Source organism: Tiliqua scincoides, chromosome 10, assembly GCF_035046505.1.
Source record: "Tiliqua scincoides isolate rTilSci1 chromosome 10, rTilSci1.hap2, whole genome shotgun sequence".
Lineage (NCBI taxonomy): Eukaryota > Metazoa > Chordata > Lepidosauria > Squamata > Scincidae > Tiliqua > Tiliqua scincoides.
In genome coordinates this window covers 26,309,869-26,325,445 of record NC_089830.1, presented here as the reverse complement: position 1 = coordinate 26,325,445, position 15,577 = coordinate 26,309,869, and the positions used below count along the sequence as shown (strand labels likewise).

The 15,577-nt window shown below is 53.3% G+C and overlaps 1 protein-coding gene across 1 annotated transcript; it reads left to right on the top strand.

Moving 5' to 3' along the window:
- The first annotated feature begins 1,847 nt into the window (after nt 1-1,847).
- On the top strand, nt 1,848-14,720 carry NOP53 (NOP53 ribosome biogenesis factor). Its single transcript, XM_066638388.1, has 12 exons — nt 1,848-2,047; nt 2,639-2,703; nt 3,459-3,543; nt 3,642-3,838; nt 7,094-7,164; nt 7,250-7,345; nt 7,601-7,705; nt 9,737-9,943; nt 11,336-11,511; nt 11,640-11,706; nt 13,631-13,707; nt 14,660-14,720. Exons 1-12 carry the CDS (start codon nt 1,848-1,850, stop codon nt 14,718-14,720), a joined length of 1,407 nt encoding a protein of 468 aa, XP_066494485.1.
- The last annotated feature ends 857 nt before the right edge of the window (nt 14,721-15,577 follow it).

The following is a 15,577-nucleotide window of genomic DNA, read 5'->3' as shown; positions in this document are numbered from 1 at the left end:
CTAGATAGGCGCTAATTAGGCGGTATATAAGTGCTAGATAGGCATTAGATAGGCGGTTATAGGTGCTAGATAGGCGCTATATAGGTGCTAGACAGGTGCTAGATAGGCGGTATATAGGCAATATATAGGTGCTAGATAGGCTTTATATAGGTGCTAGATAGGCACTACATAGGTGGTATATAGACGCTATATAGGCGCTAGACAGGTGCTATATAGGCGCTAGACAGGTGCTAGTTAGGCAGTATATGTGCTAGATAGGCATTAGATAGGCGGTCTATAGGTGCTGGATAGGCGCTAGGTAGGTGGTATATAGGTGCTAGATAGGTGCTAGATAGGCACTAGATAGGTGGTATATAGGCACTAGATAGGCAGTATATAGGTGCTAGATAGGCGCTAGACAGGTGCTAGTTGGGCAGTATATAAGTGCTAGATAGGCATTAGATAGGCGGTCTATAGGTGCTAGATAGGTGCTAGACAGGTGGTATATAGTTGCTAGACAGGTGGTATATAGGTGCTAGATAGGCAGTATATAGGTGCTATAGGCTTTATATGGGTGCTAGATAGGCGCTAGATAGGTGGTATATAGGCACTAGATAGGCAGTATATAGGTGCTAGATAGGCGCTAGACAGGTGCTAGTTAGGCAGTATATAAGTGCTAGATAGGCACTAGATAGTTGGTCTATAGGTGCTAGATAGGCGGTCTATAGGTGCTAGACAGGTGCTAGATAGGCGGTATATAGGTGCTAGATAGGCGGTCTATAGGTGCTAGACAGGTGCTAGATAGGCGGTATATAGGTGCTAGTTGGTAGATAGGTGCTAGATAGGTGGTATATAGGCGGTATATAGGTACTAGATAGGCGCTAGACAGGTGCTAGTTAGGCAGTATATAAGTGCTAGATAGGCACTAGATAGGCAGTCTATAGGTGCTAGATAGGCGGTCTATAGGTGCTAGACAGGTGCTAGATAGGCGGTATATAGGTGCTAGATAGGTGGTATATAGGCGCTAGAAAGGTGCTAGATAGGTGGTATATAGGTGCTAGATAGTTGGTAGATAGGTGGTATATAGGCGGTATATAGGTACTAGATAGGTGGTATATAGGTGCTAGATAGGCGCTAGACAGGTGCTAGTTAGGCAGTATATAAGTGCTAGATAGGCACTAGATAGGCGGTCTATAGGTGCTAAACAGGTGCTAGATAGGCGGTATATAGGTGCTAGATAGGTGGTATATAGGTGCTAGACAGGTGCTAGATAGGTGGTATATAGGTGCTAGATAGGCGCTAGACAGGTGCTAGTTAGGCAGTATATAAGTGCTAGATAGGCACTAGATAGGCGGTCTATAGGTGCTAAACAGGTGCTAGATAGGTGGTATATAGGTGCTAGACAGGTGCTAGATAGGTGGTATATAGGTGCTAGATAGGTGGTATATAGGTGCTAGATAGGCGCTAGACAGGTGCTAGTTAGGCAGTGCATAAGTGCTAGATAGGCGGTGTACCGGCACTGTCGGTGCGCGTGAATCCTGCCCGCCCGCCAGCGAGTGTTTCCTTCCGGGGCCGCGCCTTGCGGGGTGCGCGCAGGGCCTGCTGCTGTTCCTCCTGCGCAGGAGGCGTTTCCCGCAGGCGAGACGCTCCTCGTCCGGGACGCCTCCCCCTCCCCCCTTCTCCGGCCCGCTCGCTTTGCCCGCAGAGCCCGCAGCGGGCCTGCCAGCAGCAGAGAGACGCCCGTCGCCGCGCACGCGCGCTCCCCTTCCGGACGGGCGGGGCCAGCACCTCCCCGCCCCCTGACGGCGCCCCCGCCCTTCCGGCCCGGCCGCCCGGCCCACTCTCGGCGGGCGCGTGGCGGGACGGCGATGGCGGCGCCGGCGAGCGGCTTCCTGGGCCTGGGGCCCTCCGCGCGGGACCCCGGGCGGGCGCGCTCGCGGCGGGCGGGCGGCCTGGGCGCGCGGAGCCGCAAGAAGGGCTGGAAGCGCTGGCGGGGGCCGGAGGCGCGGCTGGGCCGCGAGCTGGGCCTCTGGCTGGAGGAGGCCGCCGCCGAGCAGCGCCACTCGGGGTCAGCGGGGGCTGAGGGGGCGGCGGGCAGCTGTGTGTGGGGTGGCTGAGCTGCCCAGAGCTATACGGGGGCCAGTGAGTGGTCTGTGGAACTCCCTGCCACAGGGCATGTGTGGTGGGGTCCAGCCTACCTTTACAGGGGGCGGTGTGAGTGAGTCCTACAAAATAATGCAGGGAGTGCAGAGAGTGGGTAGTCTGTGGAACTCCTGGCCACAGGATGCAGGCAATGGCATCTGCCCAGCATGTCATTGGTCTGTGGAACTCTTTGCCACAGGATGTGGGCAGTAGCATAGCTGGAGGGGGCAGAGCACTCGGCCTGGCAGGCTCAGCCAGGCGGGCAGGGGGCCCCTCCCTTTGGAGCCATTCCCCCATACAGCTCCTTTTTGCTCCCCCCGCCAGGAGTGGCTCTGAAGGGAGGGGCGGCTTGCCTGCCCCGCTGAGTGCTCCGTCCCCTTCCAGCTATGCCCCTTCCAGCTATGCCTTGGATGCACAACTAGACCCATATTACAGAGCGGAGCGCAGGAACAGGAGAGCAGCCCTGCTTTGGCAGGGAACTGATGTCTGCTTATTTAATGTGTTTTCTCTTCTGCAGAGGGCCAGTGTCAGAAAAGCCAGATGAAAGCCTGTTCTTTGTCGACACCGGTAATGAGGTTCAAGGTGAGCACTGGCAACGGCGCAGGACTGCCCCAGGTTGGAGTAGTCCTGCCCACGGTCAGCCTCTTGTCCCCTGAAAGCCTCTGGCCCACTTGGCCAGACATGATTGGCTGTGCTTTGGTTGCATCTGGAGGGTGTTCTAAGGGCCAGAGAGGTTGAATGAATGAGCCTATTCGTTCATTTATTTACTCATCTAAGTTCCACCTCTATTATATTTACATTTTTTTCTGGCCCTCTACACCATGCAAGATGTTTGATGCGGCCCTCTGGCCAAAAAGTTTGGAGATCCCTGGAGTAGAGTACCAAAGAAGTGGGAACCTAGATCTAAAGTTAGAGTAATTGACACCTGTTGGCTAAGATTTGGGCCACCAGTATATGTTGGGGACCCATATAGTCTGTCATCCTTGCATTGCAGAGCTCACTGTGTGTTGCAGAAAATTCCCCTTGTTGTTCTCTGTCTTTCCACTCTGAGTACCCGTTTGTAGGGAGTGTGTCACATGGGGTGCGTGGCCTTACTTTCTAGTCAATCCCTTTTGAGCATTGGTTTCCCTGCTGTCACCTAATGTGGCTCTTCAGTAAAGCAGGTTGTTGATAAGGAGCCTGATGGGATGAGGAAAAAGATGCACCCCTTTGGGAGGGGATTGGGTTGGGCAATCTGGAACAGGCAACTGGGTATCAGGTTAGGCCTCTGTTAGTCTTTATTTCAGCTTCTATGCATGATGGTCTGTGACTAATCCTTGGCTTGTGTTTTTCCCCAGACCAAAAACAGAATCTTGGCAAAGAGAAACCCTTGAAGATTGACTTGATTCTACAGCCAGATTCCAAGGTGCCTCCACCCAAAGAGTGAGTTGTCTCCCACTCCGTGGGTTGTGCGGAGCAAGCCTGGGGGTCTCCCATCCCTCCTCAGGCCTCCCTGACCCAGCTCTTGCCTTCCTCCTCAGCATCCTCGCCCATCAAATCCCCAACGGCAGGAAACTGAAGCGGAAGCAGCGTCTGTGGGAGCAGCTGGCCGAGGAAGGGGTGGTGCCCCGAAAAGAGCGCCTCCTTCAGGAGAAGTTGAAACTGCCAGCAGCAGAAGGAAGCTCCACGGAAGTAGCAGGTCCCTCCAGAGAGTTCTACGATATCTGGTCAGACTCAAGTAAGAAAAGGGGGGAACGAGTCTGGGTTTCAGAAGCTCCAGTGTTCATCCCTTAACTTTGTTGTAGCTGGAGAGGTGGGACTTGGAAGTTTAAGAACATAAGAACAGCCCCACTGGATCAGGCCATAGGCCCATCTAGACCAGCTTCCAGTATCTCACAGCGGCCCACCAAATGCTCCAGGGAGCACATCAGATAACAAGAGACCTGCATCCTGGCGCCCTCCCTTGCATTGGCATTCTGACATAGCCTGATTCTAAAATCAGGAGGTTGCACATACACATCATGGCTTGTAACCTGTAATGGATTTTTCCTCCAGAAACTCGTCCAATCCCCTTTTAAAGGCATCCTAAGAGTTTAACTGCCTCTCCTCTGGGAAGGAGATTTTTAAACTTGCCAAAAGCATGGTGAACGAGTGTTGCTTTGGGCTCAGTATTAAATGTATGTTTGTAGTCAGCAGGCCAGTTTATTTGGTGGCTGGACTTTTCAAAAGTACTTGCCTGTGAAGGACCCCCATGCAGTCCTCTCATTGAAAGAGTCTGTAGTCTGCATGATATTGTTGGCATCCTTCAGTCTCTGAAGACTATGGTATCGCGTTCTGAATGGTGGTTAGTGTCCTCTCCAGTGCACAAAGCCTGGGTAAAGTAGATCTGGAGGATAGACTGTTAGCATGCAGCAAATCCCCCCTCTCCACACATGCTAGTTGACTAGCCCCCATGCTAGTTGACACATGAATGCCATGAGTGGAGGAGTCCTTCGATTGAGATGCTGATTTGCATGTAAAGAAAATTTTCCCTGCAAGGGCTAAACGGGAGCACAGAGGCGGATGCTTGAAGTATCATTTCCTATGTGGCATGATGCAGCCTAAATGCTGTTGCTTTGTCCAATATCCCTCTGCCCCTTCTTTTCCAGCATGGGGCTGAGTCAGCTCCTCTGTCTCTGGTGCACAAATCTGTGGTAATCGATTATGGTCTCAAGGTGTATTTTGTCTCCCTGCCTCTCAAGTGTTGTGCTTTTTCCAACTTTGGGGGGGGGGGGCAGACCAAACAGCCACCTGTCTCTGCATTAGAGTAAGACTGTTCTGGTGTTGTACTAGTTTTCTCCAGGAGAGGCCAGCATTGATCCAGCAACTTGCTGAAAGGACAGAAAAATGATTAGCCAGGAAGTCTTCCTACCTCACTAAAAGAAATTTCTTTAGCAAAAATATAAGCATTTGGGATAGGAGACTTCATTTTATGGATGCAAGAACATTTGGTGGTGAGAAGAGGCAGGCTAGAAGATGCCCTATCCTGATTCTGGGATTCAGCATCCTGGGTTCTGTTACTCAAGCCTGGAGAGTTGAGTTAGGCAGCTCTGTGCTCTAAAAGTTGGGGCTCACTTTCTAACCAGGTGTGCTCATTTGGCCAGGTTGCCTCTGTGGGCTTCTCACCTTCAGGAAATCTCTGCCATGTACTCTCCATGTTGCCTTCTGTAGGTATTGCTGGGCTGTTGTATGAAGAAGGAGGTTGGGCAGTGGATGATTTTTGTATTCAGCCCAGCCACCACTTTCTCAGCAGGTGCAATACTGGTAGCCCCCCCCTTCCCCTGACCCCCCCTGAGTGAGGAAGTTTATCCTTCACTCCTTCCTCCTCTCCCCCATCTGCTGGGGTCAAGGGTTCAGGGCTAATCTTAGTGCCATAGAACACAAGATGACCTCTCTTGAGGCCACCGCTCAGGCCCCTGGGCAGCTGGAACGTGACAGCCCCCCCACCCTCTTGGGCAGCTGCTCCTACAAACAGAGCAGAGTTGCCAGTGCAGCAGGTCCTCCCCGTCCACTTCTCCCTGTGTGTTTCCTGTCTCACTTTAATCCCCAAATTCAGAGTAGGTCCCATGGGAAGAATTTACAACGGCTTAAGCAGGATTAGTTGCCACTTGCGTCTCTTCTCTGCTGCCCCCTGATCAAGGTGGTCAGAGTGCACAGGAGAGGGATTGCTGTTGTCCCTTTAGGGGCTGCTTATGGGTGAACTGAGGATTCTGACCCCACGGTGGTGGTTGAGAAAAGGGAGAAAGCAGGGGTGGTTTCTGATTATCGTGGAGCAGGAGAGTGGGTTCTGAAGCAAGAATGCACATTCTCAGCTCTAATCTCGCGACTAGGATTCCTTCTTGGCAAATTTTGGTTTGTTCGTTTCAACTTATAGCATCCCTAACCCGAAGGCTCTGGGCAGGAACAATATGTTCACTGATGTGCCTTTTCCAAACAACACAGTCCTGGAACGTGCTGGAATCCCTAGCATGTATGCACTGCTGAAACAGAGACGCCTGCGTTGGCTCGGTCATGTCGTGAGAATGGATGATGGCCGGATCCCAGAGGATCTCCTCTATGGAGAACTCATGCAAGGAAAGCGCCCTACAGGTAGACCACAGCTGCGATACAAGGACATCTGCAAGAGGGATCTGAAGGCCTTAGGAGTGGACCTCAACAGATGGGAAACCCTGGCCTCTGAGCAGCCCGCTTGGAGGCATGCTGTGCAGCATGGCCTTTCCCAGTTTGAAGAGACACTTGGCCAACAGTCTGAGGCAAAGAGGCAAAGAAGGAAGGCCCACAGCCAGGGAGACAGACCAGGGACAGACTGCACTTGCTCCCAGTGTGGAAGGGATTGTCACTCCCGAATTGGCCTTTTCAGCCACACTAGACGCTGTTCCAGAACCACCTTTCAGAGCGCGATACCAGAGTCTTTCGAGACTGAAGGTTGCCATCTGGATGTGCCTTTTCCTCCTTAAAGCTGGCCAGCGAGCACCAGATGGAGTTAGAGAGATAAATACAGGTCGGACTCAATGTCCGTGGATTTTGCATCTACACGTTTGATTCAACATGGGTCCTCCAACCTGCACTGAGGCCCAACTTGTACTCTCCGAATGCGACCGGAGCTGTGCCCCAGTTGCGTCCAGAGGCCAGGGAGGCCGCACAAGGCTTTAGAACGTCACTCTCGTTTCCCCCCCCCCCCCCAAATGAGAAGTAATGTAAGGCCTTTAGAAGGTCTTCTGAGGCCTAGCTTCTCCTGGTGTCAGAACACCCTCTGGGTGAAACTGGAGCAGAGATCTGGTTGCTTTTGGAGATCTGTTGTGCTCTGGCCTGTGGATTTATTTGTGGGTTTCAGCGTCCACAAGGCTTCTGTTCACGGAAGGGTTCACGGAAGGTTTTGTTGCACCACGTCCAGAAGAGAGAGAGGCTGGGGGCATCCCCAGTTCCTTGATGGTGTTTTTTCTTGACCTTCCAGACCCTCTGGATAAAGCCCTGGCTGGGAAGGATACCTGGTTCCTAGAACAGACCAAAAAGAAGCCAGTGAAGGTAAACAGCAGGCCAGTTCCTGAATAGGAGCGAGGGGTGGGGAAGGTGATTCCATATGCCTGCTCAATCCTCTGTTTTCTCTTAGCGCCCAGAGAGGCTGAGGAAGGCGCCATCGCAGCTGCCTGCAGTAGAGGTCATCTCCTCGGGAGGGTCCTATAATCCCACTTTCCAGGCTCACCAGGTATCTGCAGGGTTTTGAAGAAGGAATTGGGAAGGGGAGGACTCTATGTTGACTGGGGGGTTTCCAGGGTGGGGTGTGGGGGAAAACGTACAGTATGTATTGCTAAAATCCAGGGCGGTTATTGCCTGGGAGACCCTCGTTGGATCATAAACGGGGGTAATGTGTGGTGAATGGTAGATGAAGCACTGCAGCGAGCGGATTGCTGGGTTCCATTCCTCCTTACACCGTCTTTCTCCCACTGCCCTGAAACTGTAGGCATTGCTCCTCCAAGCCCACGAAGTGGAACTGAAGAGGCAGAAGGCAGAGGAGAAGCTGCAGCGTCAGCTGAATTTCCCCACAGAGGCTGAAGCCCCCACCCAGGTGAGTGCTGGCCCCAGTGGGGGAGGGCATCCTTTGAAGATAGTGGACAACCTGCCAGGCACCAGCCTGGATTCCGGTGCTCGTCCCAACAGAGGCTGGTGGCTGTTTTTCCAGGAAAGGTGTCACATGGGAGTAGGTGTTCCCCTATGTCCTGCAAGGTCCTTTCCTCCTCCTGGGGAGGCTCAGGGTGACTGCAAAAACAACCTGGGGTTTTATTTATGTGATTCTGTACAGGACGTCCCCCCATATCGGGGGGGGTTCTGTTCTCCCCCCCAACGTGTGGATACAGAAACAGTAGATACAGGGGGAACCCTATATAAATAGCAGTCTTATCCCCCCTGCCCATTACCTTCATTTTCCACTGGAAGCAATTGAAGCATGGGCGTTTCTTGCTAACCAAGGAATATCTTTGCCGAACTGAAGGCAATCAACTTTTACGAGGAGGAGACTAACCAAATGTTAAAAAGAAGCAGGGCAGTCCCTGCTTCCTGTTCATGTATGGTTAGTCTCCCTCTAGTGTGCAGGCTGTGTGCCTGCACACCACATTCTTCGGTGAAGCAAGGGTGTTCGTTGGTTAAGCAAGAAACACGCGTGCTTCAATTGCTTCCAGTAGAAAATGGAGGTAATGGCTGGGGGGGGGGGGCAGACCCAATCAGCAGGTGGGTGAAACCATGGATAGCAGATCCACACACGCAGGGGAACTCCTGATGTTCTTAAAGTATGCTGTTCATCTATAACAATCGCTGACTGTATATTAAAGCCTCCTGCGTGTTTATGCTCACAGCCTGAGCACTCGTTGAGTCGGGTCACGCATCTGTAGACACGCATACTTCAGGAAAGTCTCTGTGCCGTTCCTGATCCCCTTGTGGGGGAACCCTCAGTCGGCTTCAGGGAGCCTGTTAGTCTCTGTCTAGCTGGAAGATCCCAGCTTGTTGCCTCCTGCCTTTCTCTGGAAATGTGTGGCCCCAGAGGTGGTGATAGGCTATGATACTGCAGCTTGGCAGTGACAGAGCAGTGTGTTTAACCCTCCCCATAAGGAACAGCCCCCACTTGATGACTTTTGGTACCTTGACCGTTTGTCCAGATGTCCTCATGCTGAGAAACCGGTGGTGCTGCTGGTCTCCCTCCTTCTGCGTAGTGGTGATCCTTTTTTGCCAGCTCCCCTCTCCCTGGTGCTTGGCCTGGGAAGAGGGTATATTTAGCCTGGTAATAGGCCTTAGCCCTTGAGCACTGTGTCAGGTTAAGGGGATAGGCCGACCTCTGAGAAGCTGTAAGTAATCCTGCCCTGAGGTGCCAGGGCCTGGCTCTCAGCACCGCCTTCCCGCACACAGGAAAGTCTCCTGACTAGGGAAGGAGCTGGCAGGGAACCCGGGCTGGAGGGGCTGCTGTTTGGGAGGGAGGGAGGGGCTCTGAGATGCCCTCAGAGGTGCAGTTGGCAGTGCTTAAACTGGAAACCAAAATCCGTCTCCTCTGCCTTTTTTCTCTCCTGTATGAATTTGTTCGCCTGACCTCAAACGTTAAGCTTTCTGCCCCCCTACCGCCTCTGCGCCCTGGGGACAGGCTGCAGCTCAGCAAGAGAGCACCTGTGTTGAATGCAGAAGGCCTCGGGTTCAACTCTGGTCACCTCCAAGACTCGTATGCCACCCTGGAGTGTTGACTGTAGCAACTTGGGCGCAGTGCTGTGCTAGGTGAACCAGCTGATGCCTCCACAGAAGGCGGCGGCTATGTGTCTTAAGTACTCCATGTGCAGCCTGATTGGAGCCAGCAGGGCCTGGATAGTGCTTCGTGGTAAAACCACACTGGTGGTGTCGAGCCCTGGTTGCCCCCTGCAAGTCCACTCCATCCTCTGAATAGGCATGTCCATGTCTTGTCTTGGTCACGAAGGCACCTCCTCGAACCCTTGTGCGTTGCAACCTAAATAAGTAGCCATCTGCCAAAAGGGCCTGGCTTAGGTAGGCTGCACGTCCTTCTCTCTGTGTGGGTGTGTGTTTCACAGTGTGCTCGTGTTGCCACTTCTCTCCGTGTTTGCAGGAAACAGTGTTCCGGGAACAGTGCGAGGGACTTCTGGAGGAGGACTCTGGCGACGAGGAAGGGCAGGAAAGTGCGACAAAAGGGAAAGAGCCGCAGGAGGAGGAAGCGCCAGCGGACTCCACCCCTGCATCTTGTTTCTCCCAAGTGGCAGCGGGAGAAAAGAAGTCAGAGCGGCAGCGCAAGAAGGAGAAGGTGGCCAAGCGGCTGGTGGGTGTCGTCCTGTGTTTGGAGAGCCCAGCAGGGATCTCTCAGCAATGCATAACTCTAAGACAGATCTGTAGTTTTCAGGGAGAGAAGCAACAGAAACGCGGTTCTTATTTCACACGTGGAATGTTGCAGTTATAAGAACAGCTGCATTTGTTTAGTTCTTTCAGCTATTCAGTGTTCTTCGTGCTCTCTCAGTCCTTACAGTAGCCCTGTGAGGTAGGCTGGTGGTGGTATTCCCCAGTTGGGGGGGGCAGGCTGAGAACGCCGACTTACTTATGGCCACCCAGCGAGTTCACAGTGGAGGTGAGAAGTGAACCAGAGACAAATTGGCCTGCTGCTTTTGCAATGAGTGCCTTGGCCCATGAGGGAGGCGAGGGGGGTTGATCTTGTCACTCGTCATCTCTGTCCAGAAACAAAGGCAGGGGCAGCCAGAAAACAGGTTTCCACACTCCCCCTCCCCCCTCCGGAGCCTGTGTGTGCGTAGGTGTGCTGTGATTCCCTGGAAGCATAGAAAATCTACGGAATGTGATATAGGTACAGTTTGCTTTCCTGAGAATCTGTGCTGTCTACGAACCAGCAATTCACCTTTCTTGCCCTTACGACTGCCAAGAGTAACAAGCATATGTGTGGACTTTGGTCTTAAAAGCCAGAAACGTGACTGAGTAAACTGTCTGGTGTCTAAAGACGAAGCCTTTGAGCTTTCTGAGACTTTTTGGCCCCTCCTCTTACTAGCAAAGCCACAGTGTATTATGCCAAATAAGGGCAGGGATCATGGCACAGACTTCAGGCTCCTTTAGCAGAGACAGAGAATGGGCAAACCAGCCCCTGAAAGTGTTGCTGTGCCTGTGTATGTGTCATAAGAACAGCCCTGCTGGATCAGGCCATAGGCCCATGTAGTCCAGCTTCCCATATCTCACAGCGGCCCACCAAATGCCCCAGGGAGCACACCAGATAACAAGAGAACTGCATCCTGGTGCCCTCCCTTGCACTGGCACCTAAGCTCCTGCACGCCGCTCTGACACTGCATTGCTGTCTGAGCTGCCCTTGAGAAGCAGTGGCGAATGGGGCTGCCTCCTGGGCCGCCTGCCAAGGCGAGCTTGATTATCTCCCCCCGTCGCTGCTGCTGCTGCTGCAGCTCGCGAACACGCAGCCATCTGGGCCAGCCTAGCGCCTGCCATCTGCTCCCTGCGTGAGCTGCGCAGCAGCGAGGAGGACACCGCTCAGAGACCACTCTTCTGCTGATGCAGACCCAATGACCTCATCCTGGCCTGCTCCTCAAGGGGCTTGTGCTGGACTGCAGATGGCGCTGCGCCGAGCCAAAGATGGCCACAGAAAGAGGAACGCGCTTCTCTGCAGTGCCTCCGTCCGACTGTCTCTTTTCTGTGCACTCAGAAATCCCAGGAGCTGAGCGAGAAGGCAGCCCGGCTCCGGCGGCAGGAGCTTTTCCAGCTGCGCTCCATCCGGCTGCAGGTGAAGCAGAGGGAGGCGGAGCTGCTGCGCCGGAAACAAGCCCGCACAGCCAAGCGGGAGGTGGAAGCCAACAAGCCCAAGCGCCTGGGCAGGCTCAAGTAAGGGCCAGGGTGTGGGGGGGGGGGAGGAGAGCAGTTCAGCCAGCACTGCACACTGCAGCTCCCCCCTGGGATGCAGACACTGGGCCTGCTTGGTCTGGCGTTTCCAAACATCCCCTTTCTGGCAGGTACGAAGACCCCGATCTGGATGTGCAGCTGAGTACAGAGCTGGCCGACTCCTTGCGGACGCTGAAGGTGAGCAGGAGCCCCTCTGCCCCGGCCCTTGGGCTGCTTCTGTGCTAAGCAGGGGTCGTCTCCCACACCCCACTTCCACCTCATGTGGCTGCCCCTTCCTCTGTCCTTCTGCCTGCCCCAAATCCACTGTGTTCCCTTCTCAGGCTGCCTGCATGGTGTTCATGCTGCACTTCAGAGCCAGGCTTCTTGAGATGCAGGCTTTGGTTCGGCCGAACACTGCTTACCTGGGAAGATTTGGTAGCCTAGGCTTGCTGCCCTTGGAGGGACCGAGGTGCTTTTCCACGGAGGGAGCGGGCTGTGAAAAAGCAGAGGTGGCGCCCTCAAGGGGGGCAGGCAGTTGTTCTGTGCTTGTCCAGGAAAAGGTGTGATACAGACACAACTCCCTTGCATTTTGTGTGGGGGTGGTCTGTGCCTCCCAAGTTCTTCCTTTGGTGTCCAATGATGAGATCCATCCTTGCGCTCGGAGAATTTGCAGCAGTCTCTGCTGGGAATGTGAAGGTCACCAGGGGACTCCCTGGCCCTGCCGAGTAGGCAAAGATCGGGGAGCTGAGGCACCTAGTGAAGGATCCCCTTTCCCACGTGAGCAGTAAGGAATGGTCGTGGTAGCATCTCTTCAAGTTCCTGGTTGTCTGCATGTCTGTCATGGAGGGCTCTTAGTTGTGATAGAACCTCTCTGTTCAAGGGCAGTATACCTCTGAATTCCTCCTGCTGGGAAGGACGTGTCATCATCCGTCACTCTCCAGCATCTGTTGCAGTTCTTTCTCGTGTCTTTCCACATGGAGGCCCTGCTTTTGGATACTATGACCAGTAGCCAGAAAGCACTACTTTGCACCCTTACAGATGCTCCAACTCTTCTACACTTAAAATTGGCAGTCCCAATCACCACTGCTTCTCAAGGGTGGCTCAGAGAACAATAGTGTGTCAGAGTTGCACTAAATAGCCAATTGTCCTGTGGCGGGGTTTCCACAGGTCTTTGAAGGAATCACTTCCTTTTTCTTTGTCCTGTATTTTCTACTGATTTCTGTGGGAAACTGTGCAGCAAGGGTGAAATTCTCTGGCTTGTGCCCGCTTCACATCCCAGACCCATCCCCATCAACCGTTAATTTCCACCCCTGCTGCAGGGCTCAGGGGGATGGTTGGTGAGAGCTTCCTGTTAAATGGGATTCTCGTGGGTAACCACATGATTGGTAAGCCAGGCAGAGATTGTGGCTGGTCCGAGGACCACCCCGGAGCTTCGTGGATCAGCAGCTTTGGATACAAGGGCTTTCTGCTGCTCCATTCCACCCCACCTTTTAACACTTCCCCCCTGTCGCTCTGGCAAATTTCTCCCACCACCAAAAGCAGGAAAACATTTTACGAGTGGATGTGAGGAGCTGATTTTGTGTGAAGAGTTGCACTCACAGAAACAACTGGAGGTGTGGCAGGGAGGGGGTTGTAGCTGCAAGAAACACTGTGAGAATCCACTTTCTGATGGGGGAAGCTCGCTGGATCTGCTGTGGGAATTGGGGTGGGGCACCCGCACACCCGCTCTCTCCTGGTTTCCTCACAGTTGCTCAAAGGATGCTAAGTCCTGTAGCAGAAGTCCCTTTGGCTTCTCTCTGCCTTGAGCCTTCAGCCTGAATCCCTGCTTGTCATTTAGTCTGTGGTGTCCCTAGATCTTGAGGCAGGTTACGTTGTTCTCCCTTGTAGATTAATAGGCACAACTGCAGTTGCACAAAACTTGTAAAATCAGCCACTTGCAAAAAAAAAAAAAACCCCACTTCCTATACATCAAGGACCTTCACATCTTGCAATCTGCTGTCCTTTGAGGAATGGGGGGGTGGTTGCGGCAAGGTGTCTGTGAGTGTGTGAGAGAGAACATGGGCATCACACCTGTAGGTCCCAGTGCAAATGTCTCTCCCTGACTTCCTCCTCCCCTCTGCAGCCTGAAGGCAGCATCCTGAAGGACCGGTTCAAGAGCCTGCAGAAGCGCAATATCATAGAGCCCCGGGAGCGTGCCAAGTAAGTGGGAAGAGGGGGCAGGGAGACTTCCACAGGCGGCACTAGGACAGCGTGGCCCACATTTCTGGTAGTTAAGGTGCACTGAATTTAAAACTGGGGGGGGGGGGTCACTCTTACCCTGTGGAGGCAAACCCTCTGTGCTTCCTAATGAGTCCAAAGACAAGCCCAGAGGATCTAGTTGCAGGCATGCAAAAGACCCCCCACCCTGGGCACGGAGGCACAGGGAGGGCTAAGCCGTCAGCTGTCTCTAGCCCAGGTACTCGGGAAGGCATTCTGGCTGGAACACCCTGGAAACTGTTATCGACCCTCTGGGCTGGTTCACACCTGCAGGTCTGTGGTGCGGGGTGTGTGTGTGTGTGTACGTGCTAATGGCACTTGGAACTGAGCCTTTCTCAATATCGTTTCACAACTGCTCACACACATCCATTTTTGTTTCATGGAGTCAGTTCACAGATTAAAGTGGTGAGTCATTGAGTGCAGTGGTTTCTTCCTGACAACTCTTGGCTGAGTTTGGCAAGAGGGCTTCGTTCCTAGCAAGGGGGTTCTGGGCTCCAGGGAGTAGAGCTGACTCCCCAGCCACAAGGGCTGCCCCTAGTATCTGCTCTCAGTTTATGGCTGGTTTGTGTTGTGATTTTTTGGGGGGAGGGATGTACAGTGACTCTGTCAGCCCCAAAGCTCTGTTGGACTGGCCTGTCCATGGGGGAGGCATTTTCCTCCTCTTCCTGCTGCTCTCTGGATTTGAAAGGAGTGGGAGTGCTCTGGCCCACAGCTTTCTCCTCCTCTCCTCCCTTTTTAAATCCCGGGGATGGTAATGACTGGAGAGGTGCTGGCAGAGGTGGTCTCTGGCATGGTCAGGTAATGGTGGTGGTGCTGGAGTGTGTGGCATGCTGCCCTCCTGCATGGGAGATCGTGGGCCAGCCAGCACTAAGCTCTGTTTTCCCTTCCTTGCCAGGTTCAAGAGAAAATACCGCTTGAAATACGTGGAGAAGCGTGCCTTCCGGGAGATCACGTAAGTGACTTTACAACGTCACCCCCCACAGGGACAGCCTGGCTAGGGAGACAGCTCTGTGGAGGACCCATCCCGATTCCCCATGCAGTAGAACTAACTGGTTGATCTGGTCCTGTCAGGGTAGGGGTGTCTGCCACAAATGGGCTCAGAAACGCTTTGCAGACATGAATGACCTTGTTTGGTCCTCTTACCGTGCATTGCACTTGAGGTATGTCTGGTGAAGTGTGTTAATTCAAGGGTGTCAAATACAGACAGGTGTCAACTGTGGCTTGACCCCCACACAGTGGCCACATGGGCTGTGCCATGAACCCCCCGCCCCCCATGCTGAAGAGGTGGCTTCTGTGCAGGCTGCCTCCTGGATGTGCTGCATTTCTGCCTGTGGGTGTCCCTTTAACATGGAAGCGTTACTGAAAGTGGGGCTTCCCCACTTTGCCATGCAATCATCCGTCCCACCACATTGCCACAGGTGTCGATTCCAGCTCTGAAACACAAAACTGTTGCTCTGTGTGGGGATGTCTGGTGTGCCTGTGTTAAGTGGAACCAGTGTATGTATTTAAAGAAATGACTCTTGCCTCAGATTTCTGAGCTCAGATACTAGAAGAAGTGGTTTGAATCTGAAAAGGTTTAGAGTACATCCTTCAGGTAAGTTGAATCTAGGATGCCGTTCTCTTTTAGTGGGAGAGCACTCCAGGGATCCTGCCCTGTTTCTAAGAGGGATCAGCCTTCTGTAGCCTCCTGCGTGGTCTTGGGCCCGCTCCCCAACCTGAGTTCACCATGGTTCTTTTTCTCTTCTCTCTTTCTCTCTCTGTGTGTGTACAGGTTGTAGTTCACGGATTACATCAGAGCATCGTATCCCCTCGC

Excerpts from the sequence above, each read along its gene's own strand:
- NOP53 (XM_066638388.1), top strand. The coding sequence starts at position 1,848 with ATGGCGGCGCCGGCGAGCGGCTTCCTGGGCCTGGGGCCCTCCGCGCGG. Across the intron at positions 2,704-3,458 it reads CACCGGTAATGAGGTTCAAG|ACCAAAAACAGAATCTTGGC; the intron begins GTGAGCACTGGC and ends GTTTTTCCCCAG. Across the intron at positions 7,165-7,249 it reads CCAAAAAGAAGCCAGTGAAG|CGCCCAGAGAGGCTGAGGAA; the intron begins GTAAACAGCAGG and ends GTTTTCTCTTAG.